The following is a 23,663-nucleotide window of genomic DNA, read 5'->3' on the forward strand; positions in this document are numbered from 1 at the left end:
ACAAATATGAATAATAAATCAGGAAATATTTTATTGCCTTTCAAGAGATACCAAAAATGAATTTTAATAATATAAGCAAAATATTGATGTTCTATAAGGAGCCATTTCAAAAACTCCAATGTCCTAGTGACTGTTTCTTACAATATAGAAAGTTGCTTGGTTCTAATATGAACTACTTCAGTGACAAGGGTCAAGAAAAAATTTCTTCAATTCAAACTAAAGCAACCCAAATACAGATAACTACTGAAAGATTAACTTAATCATAATTCACAATTATTAATATATGTGCAAATGCACATTACTAATATCACTACATATACAAGTTCATTTTATGACCTCCTTTTATGATTCAAATTTAAAATATTTCATGTGAACCTTCTAATCTGACCCAAATTCAAAACTGGAAATAACAGAAAATTTGAGGGCAAAGTCTATGAACACCAAACAGTTTAATGAACCAGTACTGATAGCCATCAAATAGAATGTTCTTACTAATAATTAATTTGGCAAAAATTCTTATGAGCTAGGCACAATGGTGTATGCCTATAATCCCAGTGGCTCCAAGAGGCTGAGGCAAGAGGATAGCAAGTTCAAAGCCAGCCTCAGCAAAAGCAACCCTGTCCCTAAATTAAATACAAAATAGGGTTAGGGATGTGGCTCAGTGGTCAGGTACCCATGGATTCAATCCCTGGTACCCCCTCACAGAAAATTCTTATGAAATTAAGCTTTCCACAACATTTTAAGTGTTTTATATTTTTAATACCATTTGAAAGCAACTTTTTTGAAACAGTATACAAAAGGGATTTTGATAGGTTGACATATTGATTCCTTTCATTCAAAAACACATGCTGTCATGCCTGCTACTGCTAACAATAACCTCTTAGGAAACACTATGGAATGACCTTGGGTCTCAAAATCCCTCAATTCAAAAGACTATTAGGAAAGCATAAATATTTATATTCAGGCATATTGATGGAATTTAGGTACATAGATTACAGCATTTCTAAGAGTCATGTGAAGTTGAGGCCTCCAGGAAGGCAAAAGAACATTATTGACTGAATCTAACCCCATATAGTTCCTCCTTTTAGTTAAGATCAATGAGAGGAAAAAATGATCATTATGCACATAAAAAGAAGATATAGTAATACTGGTTTAGAATGCTCAGCCTTTAACATAAGAATAAAATAAACTTTCAAAACATCTTTATCTTTCTTATAATAGTAAAGGTCTTTTGGTAAGAATACAGAATTACAAGGGTTAAAACAAAAGCAACTTCTGTTAAGAGTTTTTCTATGTTCATGGCAAATTGTGCCTCTTTCAAGATGTGATTGTAGAATAAGTACACTGAGATGCCAAGAATAAATAACACTGTTCAGACTCAGAAGTAATTTCAAGACAGAAATGTGGATAGTCTGGAGATTCTCCCACAAAGGTGACCATCAATCTGAAATAACTCTCTTCCCTGTCATATTCATCCTAGCATCCAGATAAGTTTTAGACCTGAGGGGATACATACCAGGCTGACAGAATGGGTTTCTATGGTTTCCATTATACATATTTTATAATACAGAAAAAAGGAATCTAGATTATCAGTTATGTAACTGACATCATATGAATGAACCAGAGGCTGGCAATTTATATAGTAATTAAGAACACTAGATTTAAATTTAGCTTTGTTCACTACTACTCTTGTGACCTTTGGGCAAGTCACTTAATCTCCCTGTACATAGATAAGTCATCTATATACCTGGAGAAATATGATTATCTTACAGATTTCCTTTCATAAATATTAATTAAATGAGTTAGTTTATATAAAATGTTCTCAAGAATGAACGGAAACAAATGTTGTATGAATCAACTCCTTTCTATGATACCCATTCTCTTACTAAATATCTGAATTTCTGGTTCATTATATATATTTTGGGTTGGCAACTAGACAGTGGCTAATGAACATACAGCACTGTCAACAAACAGCCAACAGAATGCTTACAGAACAAAGTGAATCTGGAAGACCATAATGAATTAATTCATTTTACTTGTATTTATAACTCTGACCCATCAATCAAGAAGTCCTGGATCCCAATAGTTATGGTTTGGATGTGAGATGTCCTGCAAAAGCTCATATGTGAGACAATGCAAGAAGGTTTAGAAGAGAAATTATCGGGTTACAAGAATCTTAACACAATCAGTGAACTAATTCCCTGACAGGATTAACTGGGTGGTAACTGAAGGTGGGTTGGGCGTGCCTGGAGGAGGTAGGTTACTAGGAGTGTGACTTTGGGTACATATTTTTGTACCTGGAAATGCAGTCCCTCTTTCTGCTACCTAGATCATCATGGGAATACTTCCTCCACCACATTCTTCCCAAGGAATGGAGCCTGCTGTCTATGGACTGAGACCGCTGAAACCATGAACCCCCAAATAAACTTTTCCTCCTCTAAAATTGTTTATGTAAGGTCTTTTAGTCACAGTAGTGAAAAAGCTAACTAAAACACTAACCAACAATATCACCACTGCTATGAGAGACAATTAATGGAGAATGTGTAGTTAAGATAATTCTCCAAAGGACTGTCTAGCAACTTAACACTCCATATGGCACACACCCATAGTAATTTTTATGACCATGAAGGAATCAATAATACATATAGGATTGATTAAAATATATGACCCAGAATAACTTTATGGCCTGAGAATGATCTGTATAGCAAGTTTTCCAAAGGCATACACTCCATGTTTTTTCTCTTCTGACAAAACTTCAAATTATCTTTGAGAAAAATCTCTAAAGAATCCCTAGAGATCTAATCACAGAATGATTTTCCTCACCACTTCTTTCTTCTTACCCCTTGTCTAGGAGAATACAAATAGTCCTACACTAAAGATATCAAAAACAAACAAAAAATACTGTAAAAACATTTCATTGTTTTTCCCTTTCACATATATCTCTAATGTTCTGTATACTTGCTCCCCTCTATTAAAAGAGATAACTGAGAGTAGCTACATATATCACATAATATACTAAATTTTTAAAGAGATTACCCATTAGTAGCCATTTGTAAAATTCATAAAGATCAGAGAAAACTTTTAAGACTAAATACTTATTAGGTTCCAACCAGGGTCCATTCTAATTAAAGGAATTTATTGTTAATAATTCTCAAGCAAATATTATGCAATATATAAATGTTGAGGCACAATTATAATATTCCCACCCAGATAATGGATAATGGTATTTTCAGTAACATTATTAAATCTGAAAAAACTGATAATATTAAATAATTGCCTTGATATCTCTGAGGGTATAAGGATATGGAAACTATCACTGAAACAAAGTGAAAATGACAGTATAATATTAGGAAAATGCTGTGAAGGCTTTGCATTAGTGAATATTTCTTCATAAACTTTAGTTAAAATATATTCAGTTATGTACTTGATATGAAATAAAAACAATATTGATTATGTATTGTTACACTTTGATCTGGGAATGTACCAAATTCCAAATGCATGTTCAAATTTCTTCAAGATTAAACAACTGAAGTATGAAATATAGCAGCTATAAGTATAATATGAAGCTGTTCTCAAGTACTGCTAATACAGAAAGCAAACCCCATCAAATTCACACCTACTATAGAAAAGGCTGATTAAAACAGTTAACCACTTTAGTTATATTTGTAATCATATAAACCTACCTGTGGCCAGTTATTTAAATTCATTTGAGCACCACAGTACTAACACCAAGGTCATTAATATAATGCTTACTGGTCTTTTTTTTTTTTGTTCTCCACCATGGGCACACACTATGCCCCTAGTCTCTTATCATCATAATCTCACTGGTCAGAGGAAGGACTGGACACAGCTAGATGAAATGGTGAGTTTGAAAAATCATTACTACTGGAAATCAAAACAGCATCATGCCCTACTAATTACAGTGGGCATCATCATCATTATATAAAGATAACAGCTAATTAGCAGACCAAATGACTCTCCAATAGAAAACACTAACAAACCCACTCTAGATGCATAAGTGAACTCAAAAAATATTATAGTTGATTGAAAGTCTTTTCTAAGATAAATAATAAAAAAAATTCTTATGGAATCTCTTATCTAAATTATACCTTAGTCTGAAAAATTAAAAAATGGCTAGACTTGTGTCCAAAAGCCCTATGTGAAATCTGAGAAATTTCCTATGATTCTTCATTTATGCCCTGAAATAGACTGAGAAACTGTGTAAGGCCAATTTGTATTATTATTAATAAAATGAATGTCTATAAACTACAACACAAAGATCTCAGAACTATTCATCATGCAGATATATTAACATTTGAAAATACAATAAATTATTAAAACTCTTAAAATGTCAGCATTGAGAAAACAAAAGCATGTATAATAGAATCAAAATACCAATGATTAACAAGGATGTGATCTGATACTGCAAAAACAAAAAGCAAGTAAAACCAAAAAGTGATAGCATCTTTATTATTGCTGTTAGTTGACAAAAGGTATCTAATCACACCAGCTTCTCTTTTCAAAGAAAATTACAAATATCCTAATAGCATCACATGTTACAGAGTAGTTAACTTTTGTTGCCTTCCATTAAAAGCTATTACATGCTAGGAAACAACACTGTTCCTCACACATTGCCAGGAGTACATTATCAGTCTATTCTTATCACATGAAACCAGACACAGGCAACTCTCAGTAAGCCATTCCAATGGAGGAAATATTGATAATTCGCAATAATTATATTTGCCATTTGAATGCATCACATATTTTATTTAGGCTCCTATAAAATTAATTTAAATTAAAAATAATGATTCTTAAGCCCATATCAACAGATTGCAAGGAGAATGAGGAAATGGTGTTAGGAGGCAGGGAAAAATGAGACTAGCATTAATATTTTTCCATTATAAGCCAAAAGTAGACCACACATGCATGGAGAACTTAATGGTAGCCAGTGACTTAAATATTTTTCCATTCTCATTCACGATTAGTTTTATATTGAAAGACATGTTTCAACACACTGTAAACGACTTAGTGGGAAAATTGGTAAATTCAGTTCTGCCTCTTTATTGAATATATTTTTACTGGGTCCAATTACTAGAAACACACTTACACCCTACATGAATTATATAGAGTTAGGTACTTCAAATGACAAAAATTCACACGTAACCACCTATTCTTGTCCCATGGAATAGATAAGGGGGACTTAAACTAATATTGCTGATAATGGAGCTTTCATGGGCACAGATACACTACAGAGCAATATAGTAATGCTTAAGAAAAGATTCAGGCTTCTTCTAATGCACGGTGTTTCCATGTCCCTGCTTTTTTAGTAGGCAAAGTAAAGTAACATGGTTAAGTACAGTATGGTGTCAGTCATGATTTGCAGTTGAGCTTGATTTGCGGTTTTACTTTGCTCATTTTGCAAAATAGCTATAATGACAGTACCTACTAAATAGGGTAGAGAACAAAAGAAAAATGAACTAATCCATGTAAAGAACTGTACAAATAGCCTGGCATATAGTAAGTATACAACAAATATTAATACAGTGGTTGAAATTATCGATTTTGTCAGCAAAACCCTTTTGATAGTCATTCTATTTTGTTATCATATGTTTTTATTTGTTTAAAGACAATAAGAAAATAAGCATTTTCCTTAACATCAAATAAGCCTATACACACATATTTCAGCACACTGAAGTTCTGTATACTTAAGCAGGCCAACCATACATGATGAAATCAACCATAAGCCATTGTGAAAAAAAATCTAGCTTTTACATTTGAAAACTTAAATAAAATATGTGGAGGGGTCAAGGGGTTGGAATAGATGGTGGAATGAGACAGACATCATTACCCTAGGTACAAGTAATGATTGCGTGAATGGTGTGACTCTACTTCATGTACAAAGAAGCAAAAAAACTGCTCAATTTGTGGACAATAAATCAAAGAGCTTTCTACTGGCATGTATAACTGATTAGAACTAATAAAAATTAAAATTAAAAAAGAAATAGGAAAAAAGATAATATGTGATAGACTAAAACAAGTTTTTCAACCAAGAAAACTTTATTTATTTATTTATTTATCTATCTATCTATCTATCTATCTATTTGGTGCCAGGGATTGAACTCAGGGACACCTGACCACTGAGCCACATCCCCAGCCCCTTTTCATATTTTATTTTGAGACAGAGTCTCACTAAGTATCTTAGGGCCCTGTTAAATTAAGAGGATGGTTTTGAACCTGCAATCCTCCTGCCTCAGCCTCCCAAGCTGCTGGGATTACCAGTGTACACCACCATGCCTGGCCAAATTTGTTTTTAAAGAAACAAAAATAAACACCCAATTTAACTGAATTACTAAATCATAGGAATATAAATGTGCAAATTCACATTAGCAAATTACTACAATCTGACTCAATTATCTTAGTTTTGCAGATTTATGTTTATTAGCTCAGGATTAATGAAAAACCTTTAAGAGACTGAAATATAGTGTGTGTATGTATGTGAATGTATCACTAGATAAACTACTAAATAAAGACAGAATGAGTTCATACTATATGGGCTACCAACCATTCTTTATTTTACTTGCCTTGGAATTATGAAACTAACCATAATTAAGTATAATTTATTTTTGCATTCACTGAACAAAATTATACTTGACAGAAGCTGTAGTGCATGCTGGGAAAACTAGAGTACACAAAATGGCAATGCTTCATCCTGACTGCAAGAAGTTCACTGTCTAACAGTGAACACAGTGAGTAAAGACAATAATTAAGAAAGATGCAAAGTGAAGAAATGTTAAGGGTGTTCAAAAAGAAGTTGCAGATTCTTATAAATCTCTATTTGAGGAGCATAAGAGTTCAGGCCAAGTACAATCTCAGGGAGTAAAAGGTAAATGGCCTTGACATACATGAGAAGGAGTTTAAATGTCATCCTGAAGACAATGGATAATGAATAAAATGTTACAAACACCTGACAGCTGTGATCACAACAAATGAGACTGAAGGCACAGAGACTAACTGACACTCTTGAAATTATCAATAAAAGAGATGTTACAGCATTTGTAATTACTGAGAAATCATATTGTCAGTAACCACATGGTAGGCAACTTCTAAAATGGCTCCTAAACCTGTCTCTGGGTATTCATACCTTTCAGTGATCTCCTCCATGTGAGTGTGAGAGTATGTGTGCATGCGTGCATATGAGGGTGAGACCTAGTTACTTGCCTCTAAAGATCATCTGTAGCTATAAATGACCATGACTTCCTTATTGCTTTAATTCTTACTTCACTCCTTCAGTCTTTAATAAAGCAAACTGCCTTTTATGTTTTTTTTCTAAATATTTTGTGTGTATTACTAAATAGCCTATTAAGAAGAAAGATTTAAATGCACTCTAACCATCATGGATTAATTTAACAAAGGGATAACTAATACATAATGCCTGAGAAAATTTAACAAGATCTGAACTGCTCTTAATTAAATATACTTCATAAATCAGAGAAACCTCTTGTTCTTACTTCTGATACCATGCAAGATATGGTCTTGGACTAGTTTACCTACCACTAATATATAGCCATTTGTAGTTTTATGAAGCAAAGTTAAAAACTTCCAGGATTTCAATGTAAATAATTTATATTTATGTATACAAAACTGATTTAGCTAGAACAATGGTGCCAAATGTGAATGAGAATCACTGTGATTTACAAATGCAATCGAAAGAACACCTGTTATGATGCTTAATCTATAAAATGTCTGGAAGCCGAAATAAGAAAGGCAGTCTAACTCAAGACTTAAAGGGGTTAATATTAAAGTATCTATAATGTTAAAAATCAACTTTGAAAGAGCCCAAATGAAAAACTGATATGATTACTTGATGTATTCCATGTATATTAATATATCATTACAAAATGCCTAATGCCATGAGGACCACATTACTTCATCCATTATCAGAAGAGACAAATCCATCTCACAGCAATGTTTTATCAGTGAGAGATTCCATGCAGAAAATCCAAAAAAAAAATCTAAGTCATGGAAAGAATAAACTTATTCCCTTCAGTGGATAGTAGACAACTTCCTAACTTTGGTTTCAGCTCTTTAGAACTGTCTTTAGTGCCAAGGTAATAGGAGTACACATTTCACAATACAATGTATGTGGAAATATATCATTAACTGTAAAAAAAAAAAAGGGCTCGTTAACTATGCAACAAAATGCACAAATTACTAAGAACACAGAAGCCATTAACAGTCATTGCTACAGCATAGGGAAGTGATTAAGAACAAACCTGGGCTCAAATCCCATTTTTCTCACTTACTAGCTATATAACCAAACATATTGCTTAATCTCTCATAGCCTCAGTTTCTTCACCTATAAAACAATAATAGAAGTATCTAGGGCTGGTGTGAAGGCTAAATGAAATATGGATTTAACATACTTATCACAGCTCTTGGTACATACTAAATGCTTCATAAATGTACTATTGTTATTATAATGATTGACATTATTATTGATAGAGGTAGTCACTATAGTGATGGTGTTAATATTAGTAGTACAATCAACAGACCATGACCAATATGTAAAGACAGAGCCATTTAGAAACCCTCCTTATTTAGGAGGCAGGAGATGCTCAGTCTCAACTGATCTCTATAATTGGTGACTTATAATTAAACAATAGCATGTTATCCTGGCTCAAAAATTCCTTGCTTCCTCCTTTGTATAAAGGAAGGGATTATTTCATGCTGGAAAATGGCAATTGGAAATGAATGCATATGATATACTAAAATGAAATACATAAAATATTCATACTGTAAAAAACAAATTTTGGTAAAATAACAAAGATAATCAGTATATCCTCAGAAAGCCAAAGAGCATATTATGTAATAACAATGATGAAATTATGCACAAGTATTGCAATAATCTAAATGTTTATGTCCCCCTAAAATTCATATGTTGAAACATAACCCTCAATCCCCCTCTATGACTTCCAGTGAAATTGAACTTTCCTGCTCCAGAACTGTGAGACAAAAGTATATGTTGTTTATAAGTGTGTTAGTCAGCTATTTCATCATTGTGACTAACAATGAGCAACATAGAGGAGGAAAAGTTTTTGGAGGGCTCACAATTTCAGAAGTCTCAGTCCGTAGATGGCCACTCCATTTCTGAGCCCAAGGTAAAGTAGAACATCATGGTGGAAAAAAGCAGCTCAGAACATGACAATCAGAGAAAAACTGAAGCACCACCAGGGACAAAATATAAAGCCCAGGGCTGCGGATGTTGCTCAAGCAGTAGTGCACTCGCCTGGCATGCGTGCGGCCCGGGTTTGATCCTCAGCACCACATAGAAACAAAGATGTTGTGTCCGCCAAAAACTAAGAAATAAATATTTAAAATTCTCTCATTCTGATATTCATATTCTCTCTCTCAAAAAAATTTTTTTTAAAAATATGAAGCCGAAAGACACACCCCAAATGACTCACTTCCTTCAGTCCTACACTACCTAACTACATTTATAACCCAATTAATCCATTCAAGTGTTTAATGCTTTAATGCGCTGATTAGTTTAAGGCTCTTATAACCCAATCTTTCACCTCTAAATTTCTTGCATTGTCTCACACATGAGTTTTTGGGGGATACCTCATGTCTAATCCATAATAATCAGGTATTGAGTTTATATTATTTTGTTATAGCAGCCCAAAGTAATACAGGTAGGTGTGGTTTTTAGTTTGCTATCTGAAAAAAATAAGCCTTTTCTGTTTGTTCCCTTATGTAGAAAGCTTATATTACAGAAGCATGCATAAATTATGTCATTAAGATAACAAATTATTTGATAGGACATGGGCTCTCTCTGGACAGTTTAGCATCATCTTATAAGGAATGTACATTGTGAGACCAAAATCTTATTATTTTCAAGTCAATTCTAAGAATTTATTTATCATTAAAATTGATTAGATTTTAACATTCTTTTGTGTATTGATTATTTCACTAAATTTTGACTGTATTGAGCAATCAAACAAGGATAGAATGCTGTGTGTCTTTAGAAGCTGCCAGTTGATTCTAAGATTGAGAAACACAATTTAAAATATGATCCGAGAAAAAGTGTTTTTATATACATGAATTTTCAAATGCAGCTCCACCATAATCTTGAAGCTATGCCCAATATTTCAAGCATTGCAAAATGACATTTATATGGATTTGAAATATTTATAACACCTCAATTCCTGTTATTATTAAAGCTAAATTGCAGTGTAGAAATATATTATCGAAGAAGCTAAATTTTATTAACCTCTTATGTTTATTTCTTATATTTCCTCCAAGCAACATTAAAACCAAAAAATTGCTTACAACTTACACACTATCTTTGTTTTTCCTGAAGCCTCTAGAGAACCCTAGAAATTCTAATTAGAATTAGCAGTTATAAGCTATATATTTTATTATTATTTCAAATTTAGTTAATGTAAAACATCATTACTTTAATTCTTATATAATATCATCATTATCTATAATTACTACAGATTTTTAAAGGAAAATGACACTATCATTATAGCCTTGATGACTACATGTCTCCAAATATTATCAAATTGACTAATAAACTAGAAAACATGCACACATACACATTACAACAGTTTCACATGCAATCATATTCTTAATCACTAATAGAGTCTTCTCCAGCTGTCTCCCCTCCTTCTCCCTCTTCCTTTCCCCCACCTTACTCTCTTTTGTCTTTCCATTACTTCACTAAAAATAGAAAAGAAATGTATATTTCATTAATCCAGATTTCAATATGCATTTTGTCTTAAGGCATCATGATGGTTTTATAGGCAGAACCTAAATGTCATAAGCATAAAAACATGAGATTCTAAAACGAGAAGAGATCTTAGAGATGAATATTAAACATCCACACTAGTCAGGATATCATATCTCATCTATCCTACTAATATTTATTCACAATCATCAGTCCATTACCTATCTGTTAATTCCATCACCTATCTATCCACCAAAAAGGTCTAGTCTAGGGGAAATGATCAAATTATTGTACCTCTAATGCTTAAAAAATAAAACCTAAATTCTTCAGTGTGAATTTCTCCTTACTACTTTTACTCCCAAGTGTCTTCACTCCACAGTCCCAATTCAACCAGCTCCCTCCAGAGCTTTCAACAAAATACGTGTTTCTCTTTTCCATGCTGTTAAATTAATAACAGACCATAAACCTGAGCTGTCTCTTAACATGGAGTTCTTACTTAAGAAACCAAAATCTAATTTGGAAGTTTATTTATTTTTTTTATAATACACAGCTGAGTTTCAACCCATCACAAACAGCCAAGTTTCACCTAGTCACAGGTAGTCAAGCGATAAGACCATGCCTGAATAAGCCAAATGCAAAACTATAGCCAATTAGCTGATTTCTCTACTTTGTTTCAGTGCTGGGTCTATAAAAGATCACTGATCACAATACTAGGTAGAGCTTTCTGAACCTCTTCTGGTTCTTAGTGATGTACAATACATCATTCTTTGCTCAAATAATTTCTAAATTTAATTCATCTTTAGTTTTTAATTTAAGACTTTGTTCATGATATTCTCTAGCTAAAATGACTTTTTCTTCTACTTTCTCTGTTGAACTTCTACTTAATTGTTAAGGCCCAACTCAAAGAATACCACCTCTGGGTTCTCTATTGTCCCTACTCAAAATTAACCATTTCTATTGTGGTCCTATAGCTTTAAAAAATTATTATTTGACTAAATGAAGTGTACATCTTCCAACCTCCCTCATTAGATTATGGGTACCCTAGTAAATGAAGATTTTATTTATTTTTCCTTCCTATTTAGCTTAGTAATTTGCACATATTAGGTACTCTACAAACTAAAATGAAATAAAGGAGTCATTCTTTGCTAAAACAGAAACAATCTATCTTTAACAGAATATTAAAAGTAATTTTCTCTAAAACTCTAAATTCAAATAGTAAAATTTATGGTTCTTTCATATATTAAATATTTAAACACTTGAATATTAGACATATCAGAACTAGTGTATTTTAAAACTTCTATTTAACAATTCTAAGATACTCTAAAATTTTTAACTTTTTCTTGCAAACAGCCTAGTGATGCTTTACAGTGCATTTAGCAAGAAGAGAGATGTGAACTCTCCAATGCCCTTGCAAGAAAGGAATGTTCTCAAAGGTTTTGGAACACTGAGTCTAAGAGCTTTAGAAATAGGTCTTAGAAACAACGGGTGTGTTGCTCATTCCAGAATACAGCTGAATGAACTGCAATGAGAAGCATAATGGGGAATAAAGTGGTACCCTAGAGCTAGGGAAGCCAAGGCAGTGCTATTTAAGTTTGCTGGAGCCAGAGCCTCCTGCTGATTTCTTACTGAGCCTGCCACCTATTGACCAAATTATGAATCCAGGCACTGCAAGTGACAAGGGACTTCAGATATTACAGGAAGACCAATCAATAGTTATTGAGTGTTACAAAAAAAAAAAAAGGCAGTTTTCTATCATTAAAACTTATTTTGGCTATGCTGTGCATATCTAGAATATTCTATGATGGTTAATTGATCCCTTAAATGTCCCTTCAGAAATAACTCTTGGTGAAAGGGATGATGCCCCATCCTGATTTGTACTTAAATATTCAAAGTAAGGGAACTAGGAGTAGTGTTAACATAAAAAATTTGGAGAATTAAATTAAGACAAATGAAAATGCAACATTCACAGCAGTGAGTAATTGAGAGTGTTTATATGATATTTGTTTGGATTTACTTTGGTTTCATCAGGTTTTGATAGCAGCCATAAAGACTGCTTCTGTTGTAACTGATTAGCTCTAGCACATGCTACACAGAAGAGGAAGACAATCTCCTGCTGAATTAACAGTTGTATTAAGTGACAATAGTCAAAACAACAACAATAACACAAACACACACACACACACACGTATAAACAGTATCAGGTAAATGAGAGGGAGAAGCAAATTAATTTTTATTAAATGCATGCTTGATGGCAATCATTATGCTAGGTACTTTAAATATATAATTTTATTTAATTCTAACAATACCTCTACATAAACATCAGTGTATTTATTTTATGAATCATAAAATTTAGTAACTGAGATTACAAGTATCAAAGCCAGAAAGGGAGAAGATATGACTCTGTATACTCTGGCTTTTTCTACTCTTAACACATTACATTTGGAAACTCTCTACTACACTGAGTTTTACACTAACTTCTCTGTCTCTTACTTGAGTTTATTCATTAATAAAATAGTCTGTGTTTAATTGGTTGTGTGGTTCAGGCTAACTAAAATTTTATGAAACTTATGTTTCTTGTAATGCTCAATACAAATAAATCAATAAGCAAAACAGCAACTGGTCAATAGAAAATGTACAAAGAAATGGAGGAGGGAGTTCAAAGAAAAAGAAGTCAAAAATTGCCTATAAACAGGATAAAAACTGTTCAACCTCACTTCTGACTTAAAAAATAAAAATTATAACATCCATGACTTACTATTTTCACCTCTGAGATAGACAATGGCTATAGAGAAGGAGATGTGCATACGATCCCTTTTCTAAAATGCTTGGGACCAGAGGTGTTTTGGATTTCAGATTCTATTTTCAAATTAGGAAATACATATACATAATGAGATATCTTGAGGAGGAGACCCAAGTCTAAACAAGAAATTCATTTTTGGCTCACATATACCTTATACATGTGGCCTGAGATAATTTTATTCAATAATTATAGTGTGCCTGTGTCTTGACTGCAAACTGTCACAGAGGTCAGGCATTGAATTTTCTACATGTGACATTATATTGGCAATCAAAATTTTTCAGAGTTTATCAGATTAGGAATGTTCTTTTTTTATGTTGCATGCATATATATCTATAATTTTCATGTATTCCTTGAATTGACCCTTTTTATCACAGTGACCTTTTTTATTTCTAGGAATGTTCAACCTGTATCCAAATACATTCTTGATGACCCCATAAATAGACACAAACTTCATGGCAGGAAAATTCATAATATAAAAATTTTAAATGTAGAAAACATTTTTTCAGGAAATTCCACTTCTAGAATTTATCTTAGAGATTCTCATGTATGTACACAAAAGTACATGTGAAAACAGAGTTGCCACTCCACTTTTTTGAAAAAGTAAAATACTAGAACCAGTCTGAATAACCATCAATAGGGGACTGCTAAAATGAATTAAGATAGTTCCGTACCATAGAATGCAACGCAGTATGCAAAGAGAACACAGTAAATAAATGCAAGTTCACATGAAATAATCCACAAGTACATTTAGTGAAAACAGCATGAATCAAAAAACAAAAAATAATAAATATCATATGCTTCTAGAGGCACAGATTATTTCTAGGAGACAATGTGGGAATTCGGTAGTAATGGTTTTCTCTGTGGAAGAAAGGTAAAAATCTGATTAAAGGGAAAGTTCTTTCTTTTTTTAACCACAAATATTATTTTAATAACTATCATAAGAATTGAGTAGTAATTGGCTATAAGAAAGTTCAATTTAATGAATTGACTATAATAAATAGTTATTTCTGAAGTCACTGAAGAACCTTTTAAATGTGAAGTCTACTATGATGAATAAGGAAAAAAATACTACTGGCAAAACATTTTTTTAAGGTAAAAAATTTTCAGAATACTCTAACCACCCCAGATTTCTCTGTGTGCGCGAGCATGTGCAGATGCAAGTGTGTATAAAATTCAATCTATAAGAAACAATAAATAGAACACGGGCACTCCCAGTGTGCAAGATGTGCTAAAAGAACTAGAAAGAAATAATTTTCATCATTTTCTCTCTCTAAATTTTCCAGAATTCACACTGTAGGGCATGTGTGACAAATCAGACAAATGATGGCAAAAGTGCTAATTCTAAGGGCAAAAGAGTACAGAATATTTCCATTTCTTAGCTGTTAAGACTCCTTCAGACAGAAAAATTCTATTCTTAATTATCAATTCTGCAGTAACTATGAAACAGAAATGACAATTACCTGAAATCATGAACCACAATAATTAATCAGGAGATTGAGAAGTTAACAAAGTAATATCAAAAATATGTATGAAATACACAAGAGGTTAAGGATCTAATCATAAATAATGTACTCTATTATCAAATAAGTAAACATACTTATTGGGCATCAGATTTTTATATTAATCCAGAAAACCTACCCATAACAAAAACTATGATATTTCCTAAGAAACCAACTTGGTAAGTGATATAAATGGAAAAGAAAAAGACTACGTAAGCCCCAAGGCAACATCTTATCCCAATTTTGTGAAAACTTCTGAGACATTAGTATTCTGTTAAACTATTTTCCCTTACATGGTGAATCAACAAATTTGTCTCCTCTGTTCCTCAGGAAAACTAACAATCTTGTAATTTAATATGTGGGATAGTACACATATTAAACACAAAAAGATAAAACCTATATTTTCAGATGAACAATAACATTTATACAAAATAAAATTCAAAAGAAAAAGAGGTTTTTTTCTTTTTTTTCGTTACTGGATAATATACAGCTAATTTTGTTAATGTATTTGTTTGACACTATCCAGTATGGAAAAATTTCACATATACACATTTCTAAAAATGTTTGGCATGGTGCTAAATTGCAATAGATCATAATCAGAAATTTATATATTTTAAAAGATGTACCTTTTATATGGGTAGCAAAATTCAGTGCCAATTTTGCAAAGAGATCTGGATTTTCAAACTTTTCTTCTTTTACTTTTAACCAGAAACAGTTCTCAGATAATTCTTTAGGCTCGATCTGAGACAAAAATAGCAAAGATAAGTTTCTAAGTTACTTTTCATATTAAATTTTTCAAAGACTTCACTTTCAGCAGAGTTGAATGGCAATTCTTTTATTCATCTACCACTAAAGCAATTTTAGGATCTATCAAAACAACACACATAGAGTAAATATTCATTGCAAAACTCTCAAAATTCTGTTGGCATGCAGAAAAGGTACACAACAACAATAGGCCATATAGAAAATTACATTTTAAAAATTCTTCTACTGAAGAGAGTCTTATTAATAATTTAGTAAATCCTTCTTCAATTCACATGTATTCTATATGCACTAATTATTTGAAAACAGGAAATGTAAGACAGAACCACTGAATTTTCCATGTTCTTTGATTAAGTTAAAGGCAACAACCATAATAACAGCTTATACATACCTCCTACTATGTGTCAGTTACTGTCTTAAGTGATTTGCATATATTAACTAATCTAATCCTCACAATAGTCCTTCAAGGTAGGACCTATTATTATCTCCATGTTAAAGAGAAGGAAACTGAGCTCCAAAATGTTTAAGTAGCTGCTGAAGCTAGTAAATGGCACAGCTGGGTTTTCAATCCAGGCAGTATAGTTCCATAGAATTGTGATCTTACTACAACAAATCCAAAATTAGAATTATGCATTTTCAGTACATTTTGATGCTTTGGTGATATATTAAGTATCATTCCAGTATACACTAAATTAGCAAACCTATCATTAATTTTACATACACAGAAAACTGAACTAACAAATTCTGAATCATATATTTTGGTGGACTGTGACTAATTACAAATAACTATACACTAAAACCATTTATAATTAATACACTCTTTTGAGCTTAATCTTTAAACACAACTGAATCATCAATTGAATCAAAACAACTTAATACACAGACATGTTCAGATATAGCTTTACATGTTTCTGGGTAAATGTATTCTCATTAGAAGATTAATTTCCAATGAATGAGAACTATGACAATCTGTATAATAATTTTTTAAAAAACATATTACTTGATAATAATAACAAAGCAAAATAACATTCAGAAGAAAATATTTTCATATACAATATCAAAAATACTTAAGTTATGTCACCACTGAATATTGTCAGCTACTGCACATTATCTGAAAGTTTAAAACCAAAAAATAATTACTTTCTGAGTAAAAATAACTAAAAAAAACAAGGCTCAATAACAGAAGAGATTTTATTTAAGAAATGTTACTTCAAGTTAACAAAGGTAAAAATCTTAATTATTTTTCATTTGATGATATATTCCATATAGCATTCTCTATAATACTTTTAATTTTCCTTTTGCCTTCCTTATAATTTCAAACTATGTGTGTGGGGGGGTTCTACTCATCTAGGTAGTAATCTGAAAGATGGACATAAGATGGTGAATTCCCAAAGGAAAGCAGCACAAGTCATTAGTCATCTCAAACTTTATGCAACACTTACATGTACTAATGAATTCAGCACATTAATGGTCAATCATGGCTAGACAAAGACAAAAACCTCTATAGTTACAGTATTACTGTTATGTTTTAGGTATGAGATATGCCCCCAAAAGCTTACATGTGAGGTGCTGCAAAATTGTTTGGAGGAGAAAGAATTAGATATGCGAGTTGTAACTATATCAGTAGATTCATGAACTGACAAGGTTTAACTGGGTAGTAACTATAGATAGTGAGGGTGTGGTGGGATGAAGTGCAACACATGGATCTTCCTTTGCTATTTATACTTTGTCCCTAGTGAGCAGAGTTCTTTCTCTGCTTAATATCTGCCATGTCCTTACTGCTATCCTACTCCACACTCTTTTGCCATAATGTTACTTTGGGCCCAGAGGAAAGGAATCATCCATCAATGGACTAAGACCTCTGAAACCATGAGCATCAAACTTCTCCTCCTCATTCTTATCAGATATTTAGGTAATGGTGACGAAAAGTTGACTAAAACAATTACCTTTGACCAATTGATTCTCTTCATGGACACTTCGGGTTTATATATTTTCTTCTGCTTCATACCATAAGGTAGATCAAGTGGCACTCCTGGGGGAGAAGACATTCCTCCGAGGGGTGGTGGTGCAGGAGGTCCTCCAAATAAAGGTGGTGGTGGTGGTGGTGGAATACCCCCAAATCCAGATAATGGAGGTGGAGGAGGAGGAGCTCCAGGTAGAGGTGCAGGTGGTGGAGGTGGTGGTGGGCCAACACCTGGCAAGGGAGGTGGTGGAGGAGGACCTGGAGTTCCTGATGAATTCAAGGATCCATGGCCCTGAAAAATAAATGGTATGAGTTTAACCTTAGAATAAAATACAGCAAAAAGTATACAAACAGTAGACATTTGTGGTTTAAGATTATATATGCTTTCTGGGCATAGTGGCACATGCCTGTAATCCCAGTAGCTTGGTAGGCTAAGACAAGAGTATATCAAGTTCAAAGCGAACCTGAGCAACTTAGTAAGGCCCTAAGCAACACAGAGAGGCACTATCTCTAAATAAAATGTTTTAAAAAGGGCTGTGGATGGATGTGACTCAATATTTAAGCACCTGCAGGTTCAATTCCTGGTACAAAAGAAAGAAAAAAGAAAAAGACTACATATGCCTTTTTTAAAATATTTATTTTTAGTTGGAGTTGGACACAACACCTTTATTTCACTTATTTATTTTTATGTGGTGCTGAGGATCGAACCCAAGGTCTCGCATGTGCGAGGTGAGCTCTCTACCGCTGAACAACAAAACTTCCCCTACATATGCCTTTTTGAAGCCTTAAGATTTTATACTTTAATAGTACATATAAAAGACTTGTGTACATTTTGGTAAGCATTACAAAGTCTGGACAGCAACTAGTACTGCTCATACATCAAGGATAGAAAAGTTGGCATCATTCAAGATTTTTTTAAATACTCTACAAAAATAATGAAAAACTATAGTTCATCATAAGTATATCCAAAGAAGAAGTACTGTATATAGTTTGGGCATGTAAACTAGTTGGTTTGACTAGGGGCTAATTAATACAAGGTCACAGATTCAAATCCCTTGGGGGCCAATTAGCTTTACACAAGAGTCTCTTTCTCAGCACCAGGAACTTAGCTGTCTTCTAATACCAATAATTAATACTAAAGAGCATTAATTTGCATACTAATATATGCTTACCAACAGTTTACAGCTATTATTTCTTTTTTATTTTTATTATGACCTTGCAGTATAGATAGGGCATTTTTATTTCATTGCTTACAGACGAGGAAACCCTAACTGCAAAAAGTTAAATGATTGAACAAAAGCTACATAGTTGGAAACATGATTAGGATTTGAATGTGATGCCTCTAACAGCAAATGTGGTCTTCTTTCCACTAATAACAGACTATATTTTCATGAATGGGTATCATCTGCATGAGGAGAATTCATTCACAGACTGGATTATGAAAGAAGAATAACTTTTTTCTACTATGGGAAAGTAACCTCAAATGTATTCACTAATGACAATGGATAATGGATGAAAGAGAATACGGCATTCCATACTGTCTTCTTGTTTGATGATGAATCTGTGACTATTTCTTTAACCCATTACTGATTAACTATGATACACTTTCTAAAACGAATATAGAATATAAAAGTGGAGCTGTTCATTATAAATATTCTTACAGAAAACTATCAATGAACATATGTTGCTTTAATAAAGAAAGGACATTAGATTAACCAAACAACAGGTTTAAAACTAGTGAAATTTCTTGGTATAGTATTATTTTCATCTGTGAAGAAAATCCTCTTACCTTTATTAATATACATTTTCTACTTAGACTATTAATTGTATTAATTAAACTTAGAAATATCTTTACAGCATACTTTAAAACATATTTTTGGAAGAATCAATTTAAATGATTTTCCTATTCATAAAAATATTAAAAATTAACAGCCATAGGTCAATATGATCATGGAAACGTTTTCCATAATATTCAATGCACAATGATCAAGTATTTTATTCATGTATATGAATGTTTATGTATTTTTATGAATATATATTACTAAAGTGTTCCTATACTTAGCAATGAATCTTCCTGAGGAATCAAATCCTCTCCTGAAGTCAGGAAAAATCACACATGATTTGAATATGCAAAACACTTTTAATTTTACTTTTAATTAGCAAAATCATAAAAAAGTGACAATCACAGTCTTGACTGAGATCAAAGAAATTGTGGGGAAATTAAAAATTCAGGATCATAGTAATTTTTCCTACAGTGTTTGTGCATAAATAGACTTTTAAATATTTTGAAATGCAAAATGTGTTGCCCATTTTTTATTGGATGGCAAAATTAAAAATGAAGAAACAGCAAATAAGACGTACGTATAAACATCAAATTTTTGCCTCATATGTTTATTATAAAATTTGTATAACCACAACAATGTTATTATTTTAAATAGAATTTTAGGCAGGAGGTATAGCTCAGTATGGCTCAATCGCCAATCATGTTTAAGACCCTGGGTTTGATCCCCTGCACCACCATAAAAAAAAAAAAAATCAAGAATTTAATTAAGTTAAATATACATCTTACATTTTTAATTAAGAATCTCCAATATTTACATTAAAGGTTCACTGGCAAACACCTATAATCCAAGCAGCTAGGAAGGCTGAGGCAGGAGCATCACAAGTTCAAACCCAGCCTCAGCAAACTTGCAAGGCCCTATGCAACATGGTGAGCCCTGTCTCAAAATAAAAAAATAAATAAATAAAAGGGTTGGGATGTAGCTCCGTGGTGAAATGCCCCCAATTTCAATTAAAAAAAATGTAAATTCCTTTAAATTCAAAAATTATCAGTATTTTCTTACCTCTAATGAGCAATTAGGAATTGATCAATTAAATTAGGCTACAATATAGTACTGTGACCTAAACACACTAAATTAATAATTTTATATTTTAAACCATTTGGGGAACACTAGAAAGTGCAGTGCAACTAAAATTTTATACTTAACAGTAAATAAATACTTACTAAGTAATAAGGCCCTGTGCTAGATGAGCTTAAGTCCTTAAGGTGCTTACACTCATATGGAATAAATAGAGAAGGCATATAAATAAATAAAACAATAGTAGACTTAGAAAGTAATATGGAATTTCAGAGAAATTCCCTGATAGAGGTATTGAAGGTTTCCAAAGGACACCTTACTTAGTTTCTCCTTTATAGTATATGTTTCACATGCACATATGAACAAGGAATGGGATTTCTGAAAGAGTATAACATAAACCAGCATTTCTCAAGTAAATTCTATGCAAGTGATATTTCCAAGAGATATTAATATGTGTTCTGACATTAAGAGTTCTGTAGTCAAACCTGTCAAGGAACATTATATAAAAGAGGTATACAGTTTCTCCAGCGTAGGACTTCTTATATCCGTTTAATATTAATGAATATTGTAAATTACCAAGAGACACTTTCATGTGTACTCAATTTAGTGGACTATGAAATCTTTTCCTGATTAAAAAATCAACATCTCTCTAACTAAATCTGAGAAATTATAGCAGGAAGAAAAGTATGGAGACAAGAAGTTGCAAATATGAAGGAAGGAATGTTAACTTAGCTACAAAAGAGACTATATTTAAGAGAGCAATCAGAGCCTAGAGTACAAAGGGGAACAAGGGAGCCCATGCCAGAAGGGCTTAAAATTCCTGGTAAGGAGATTTTATTTAATCCTGATGATAACAGGCAACCACTGAACATACTAAAGCTGGAATGATAATAATCATGGCAGTGTTTCAGGAAGATTAATTTACCACTAACATAAAGGATAAATTTGAAGTGGAATAAAATATAGACAAGGGAGAAAAATTAGAAAACAATTATAATAGTCCAGGCAAGATATATTGAGAGTGGATGTGACCGGTTCTGGGATTTGGTGCAAAAAGGAAAAGAGAAAAAAAAATGACAAAAAATGGTGAGTAGGTTACTTTGCTACAGGTGGAACAGGGCAAAGTTAAAGAAAACTCCCACTTCACTATCTTCAAAAATGGTGGTAAAATTTAAACAAATAAAATGGGTACCAAGCTAGTTTGAGGAAAAGAGGAAATCATGGATACTAGGTCTGATTTCTATATGCAGCAGGACCTTCCTATAAAGACTGCTAATCAAAAGGGAGAGAATTGAACAACAGCAGGGGAGGTAGAGAGGGAAGATGGGAGGGGAGGGGAGGGGAGGGGGGATAGTAGGGGATAGGAAAGGTAGCAGAATACAACAGTCACTAATATGGCATTATGTAAAAATGCGAATATGTAACAGATGTGATTCTGCAATCTGTATTTGGGGTGAAAGAGCTGGAAATATAAAAAGAACTCAAGTGACTTGCTTGACTGGTCTGGAAGAAAGTGGCTCCTATGGCAGAAGTTAGCTCATGATTGCTTCAAGAGCTTTGCTTTGCCTCTTGAAACAGCAGAGGAAAGAAGGATCTAGTGAAATATACCACATGACAGGGTCCAAAGCTGAAGCTAAAGGAGATGTTTAACTCTAACAGAAAACCCTTGATTTTGAACTTCAGTACCAGTGCTAACATTCACATTGGCAAAACCAAGTCTTTGTTACATAACTATTTCCTATGTAGATTTAAATTAAATTGGGAACATTTTGGTCTTAGTAACCTGATTGTAATGAACTGCCTGGTAGATGGAAATATCCCACAAAGTTCTGTATTCTCTCACTCCAGTTCTTTGGTCTGTTATGCTGACTTAGATTTACACTGCTGGGAATGAACTTGTCCAAGAAGAAAACACTGAGGCTAGAGAATTTATAAAACATGGGCAAAGAAAAATCACTTGTGATTAGAGTTGTATGAATTACAACTCAGATATACTTGATGCAAAACAGCTGTTTTCCTGACGGAAGAAAATATAGGGTCAATACTCCAACATATAAGCACAAATAGCTTTCTCAAAAAGACTCATAAAGGTCATAAAAAATATAATGAATTAATAAATGGGATGGCATCAAATTAAAAAGCTGTGAAATACAGGAGACAACTAAGGGTATAGTGAGAGAGCATAATGGGAGAAAAATCTTTGCTGGCTACTCTTCCAACAAAAGGTTCATATCCTGACTCAAAAAGTATAACACCAAAAAAAAAATCAATAAGTAGGAAACTGAATTAAGTGGATATTTCTCAAAAAGAGGAAACACAATGACCAACAATATATTTTTAAAAAGGTTCAACATCATTAGCAATCGGGGGAAATGCAAATCAAAACTACAATGACATTTTATCTCCCTCCATTTAGAATGGAGGCCATCAAGAATACATACAATAATAAATGCTAGAGAGGATATAGGGAAAAAGGAACACTTTCACACTGTTGGTAAGATTGTAAACTAATAAAACTACTATAGAAATCAGTAAGGAGGTTCCTCAAAAGACTAGAAATGGAATCACCAAAGGACCCAGCTATAACACCCTTTTGTTTTTATCCTAAAGAATTAAAGTCAGGGGGTTGGGATTGTGGCTCAGCAGAACACTCATCTAGCATGGGTGAGGCCCTGGGATGGATCCTCAGCACCACATAAAAATAAAAAAATAAAAGTATTGTGTCCAAATACTTCTAAAAAAAATAAATGTTTTAAAAAAAGAATTAAAGTCAGCATACTATAGTACTATATGCATGTAAGTGTTTATAGCAGCACAATTCACCACAGCCAAATTACGGAACTATTCTAGATATCCATCAATGGAGAAATAGATAAAGAAAATATGGTATCTATGCATAATCAAGTTGTATTAAGTCATAACAAATGAAATTATGTTATTTTCAAAAAAATGAATAGAACTTGTGGGCATTATGTATAACAAAATAAGCCAAACTCAGAAACTCAAGAGTTGTATATTTTCTATCATATATAGAAGTAATAAAGGAAGAAGG

At 32.7% G+C, this 23,663-nt stretch overlaps 1 protein-coding gene across 4 annotated transcripts in view; it reads right to left on the reverse strand.

Moving 5' to 3' along the window:
- Nucleotides 1-23,663, reverse strand: part of DIAPH2 (diaphanous related formin 2) — an 813,387-nt gene that overhangs the window by 542,759 nt on the left and 246,965 nt on the right. For all 4 annotated transcript variants that reach the window (XM_081278193.1, XM_081278192.1, XM_081278190.1 and 1 more), the window contains 2 exons: nucleotides 17,737-18,045; nucleotides 15,655-15,769 (listed from right to left, as the gene is read on the reverse strand). In XM_081278193.1, coding sequence (XP_081134319.1) covers nucleotides 15,655-15,769; nucleotides 17,737-18,045 — 424 coding nt within the window. The remainder of the gene's footprint in view (nucleotides 1-15,654; nucleotides 15,770-17,736; nucleotides 18,046-23,663) is intronic.

The sequence above is a fragment of the Spermophilus citellus genome (genome assembly GCF_964194105.1).
Source record: "Spermophilus citellus genome assembly, chromosome: X".
Taxonomy (NCBI): domain Eukaryota; kingdom Metazoa; phylum Chordata; class Mammalia; order Rodentia; family Sciuridae; genus Spermophilus; species Spermophilus citellus.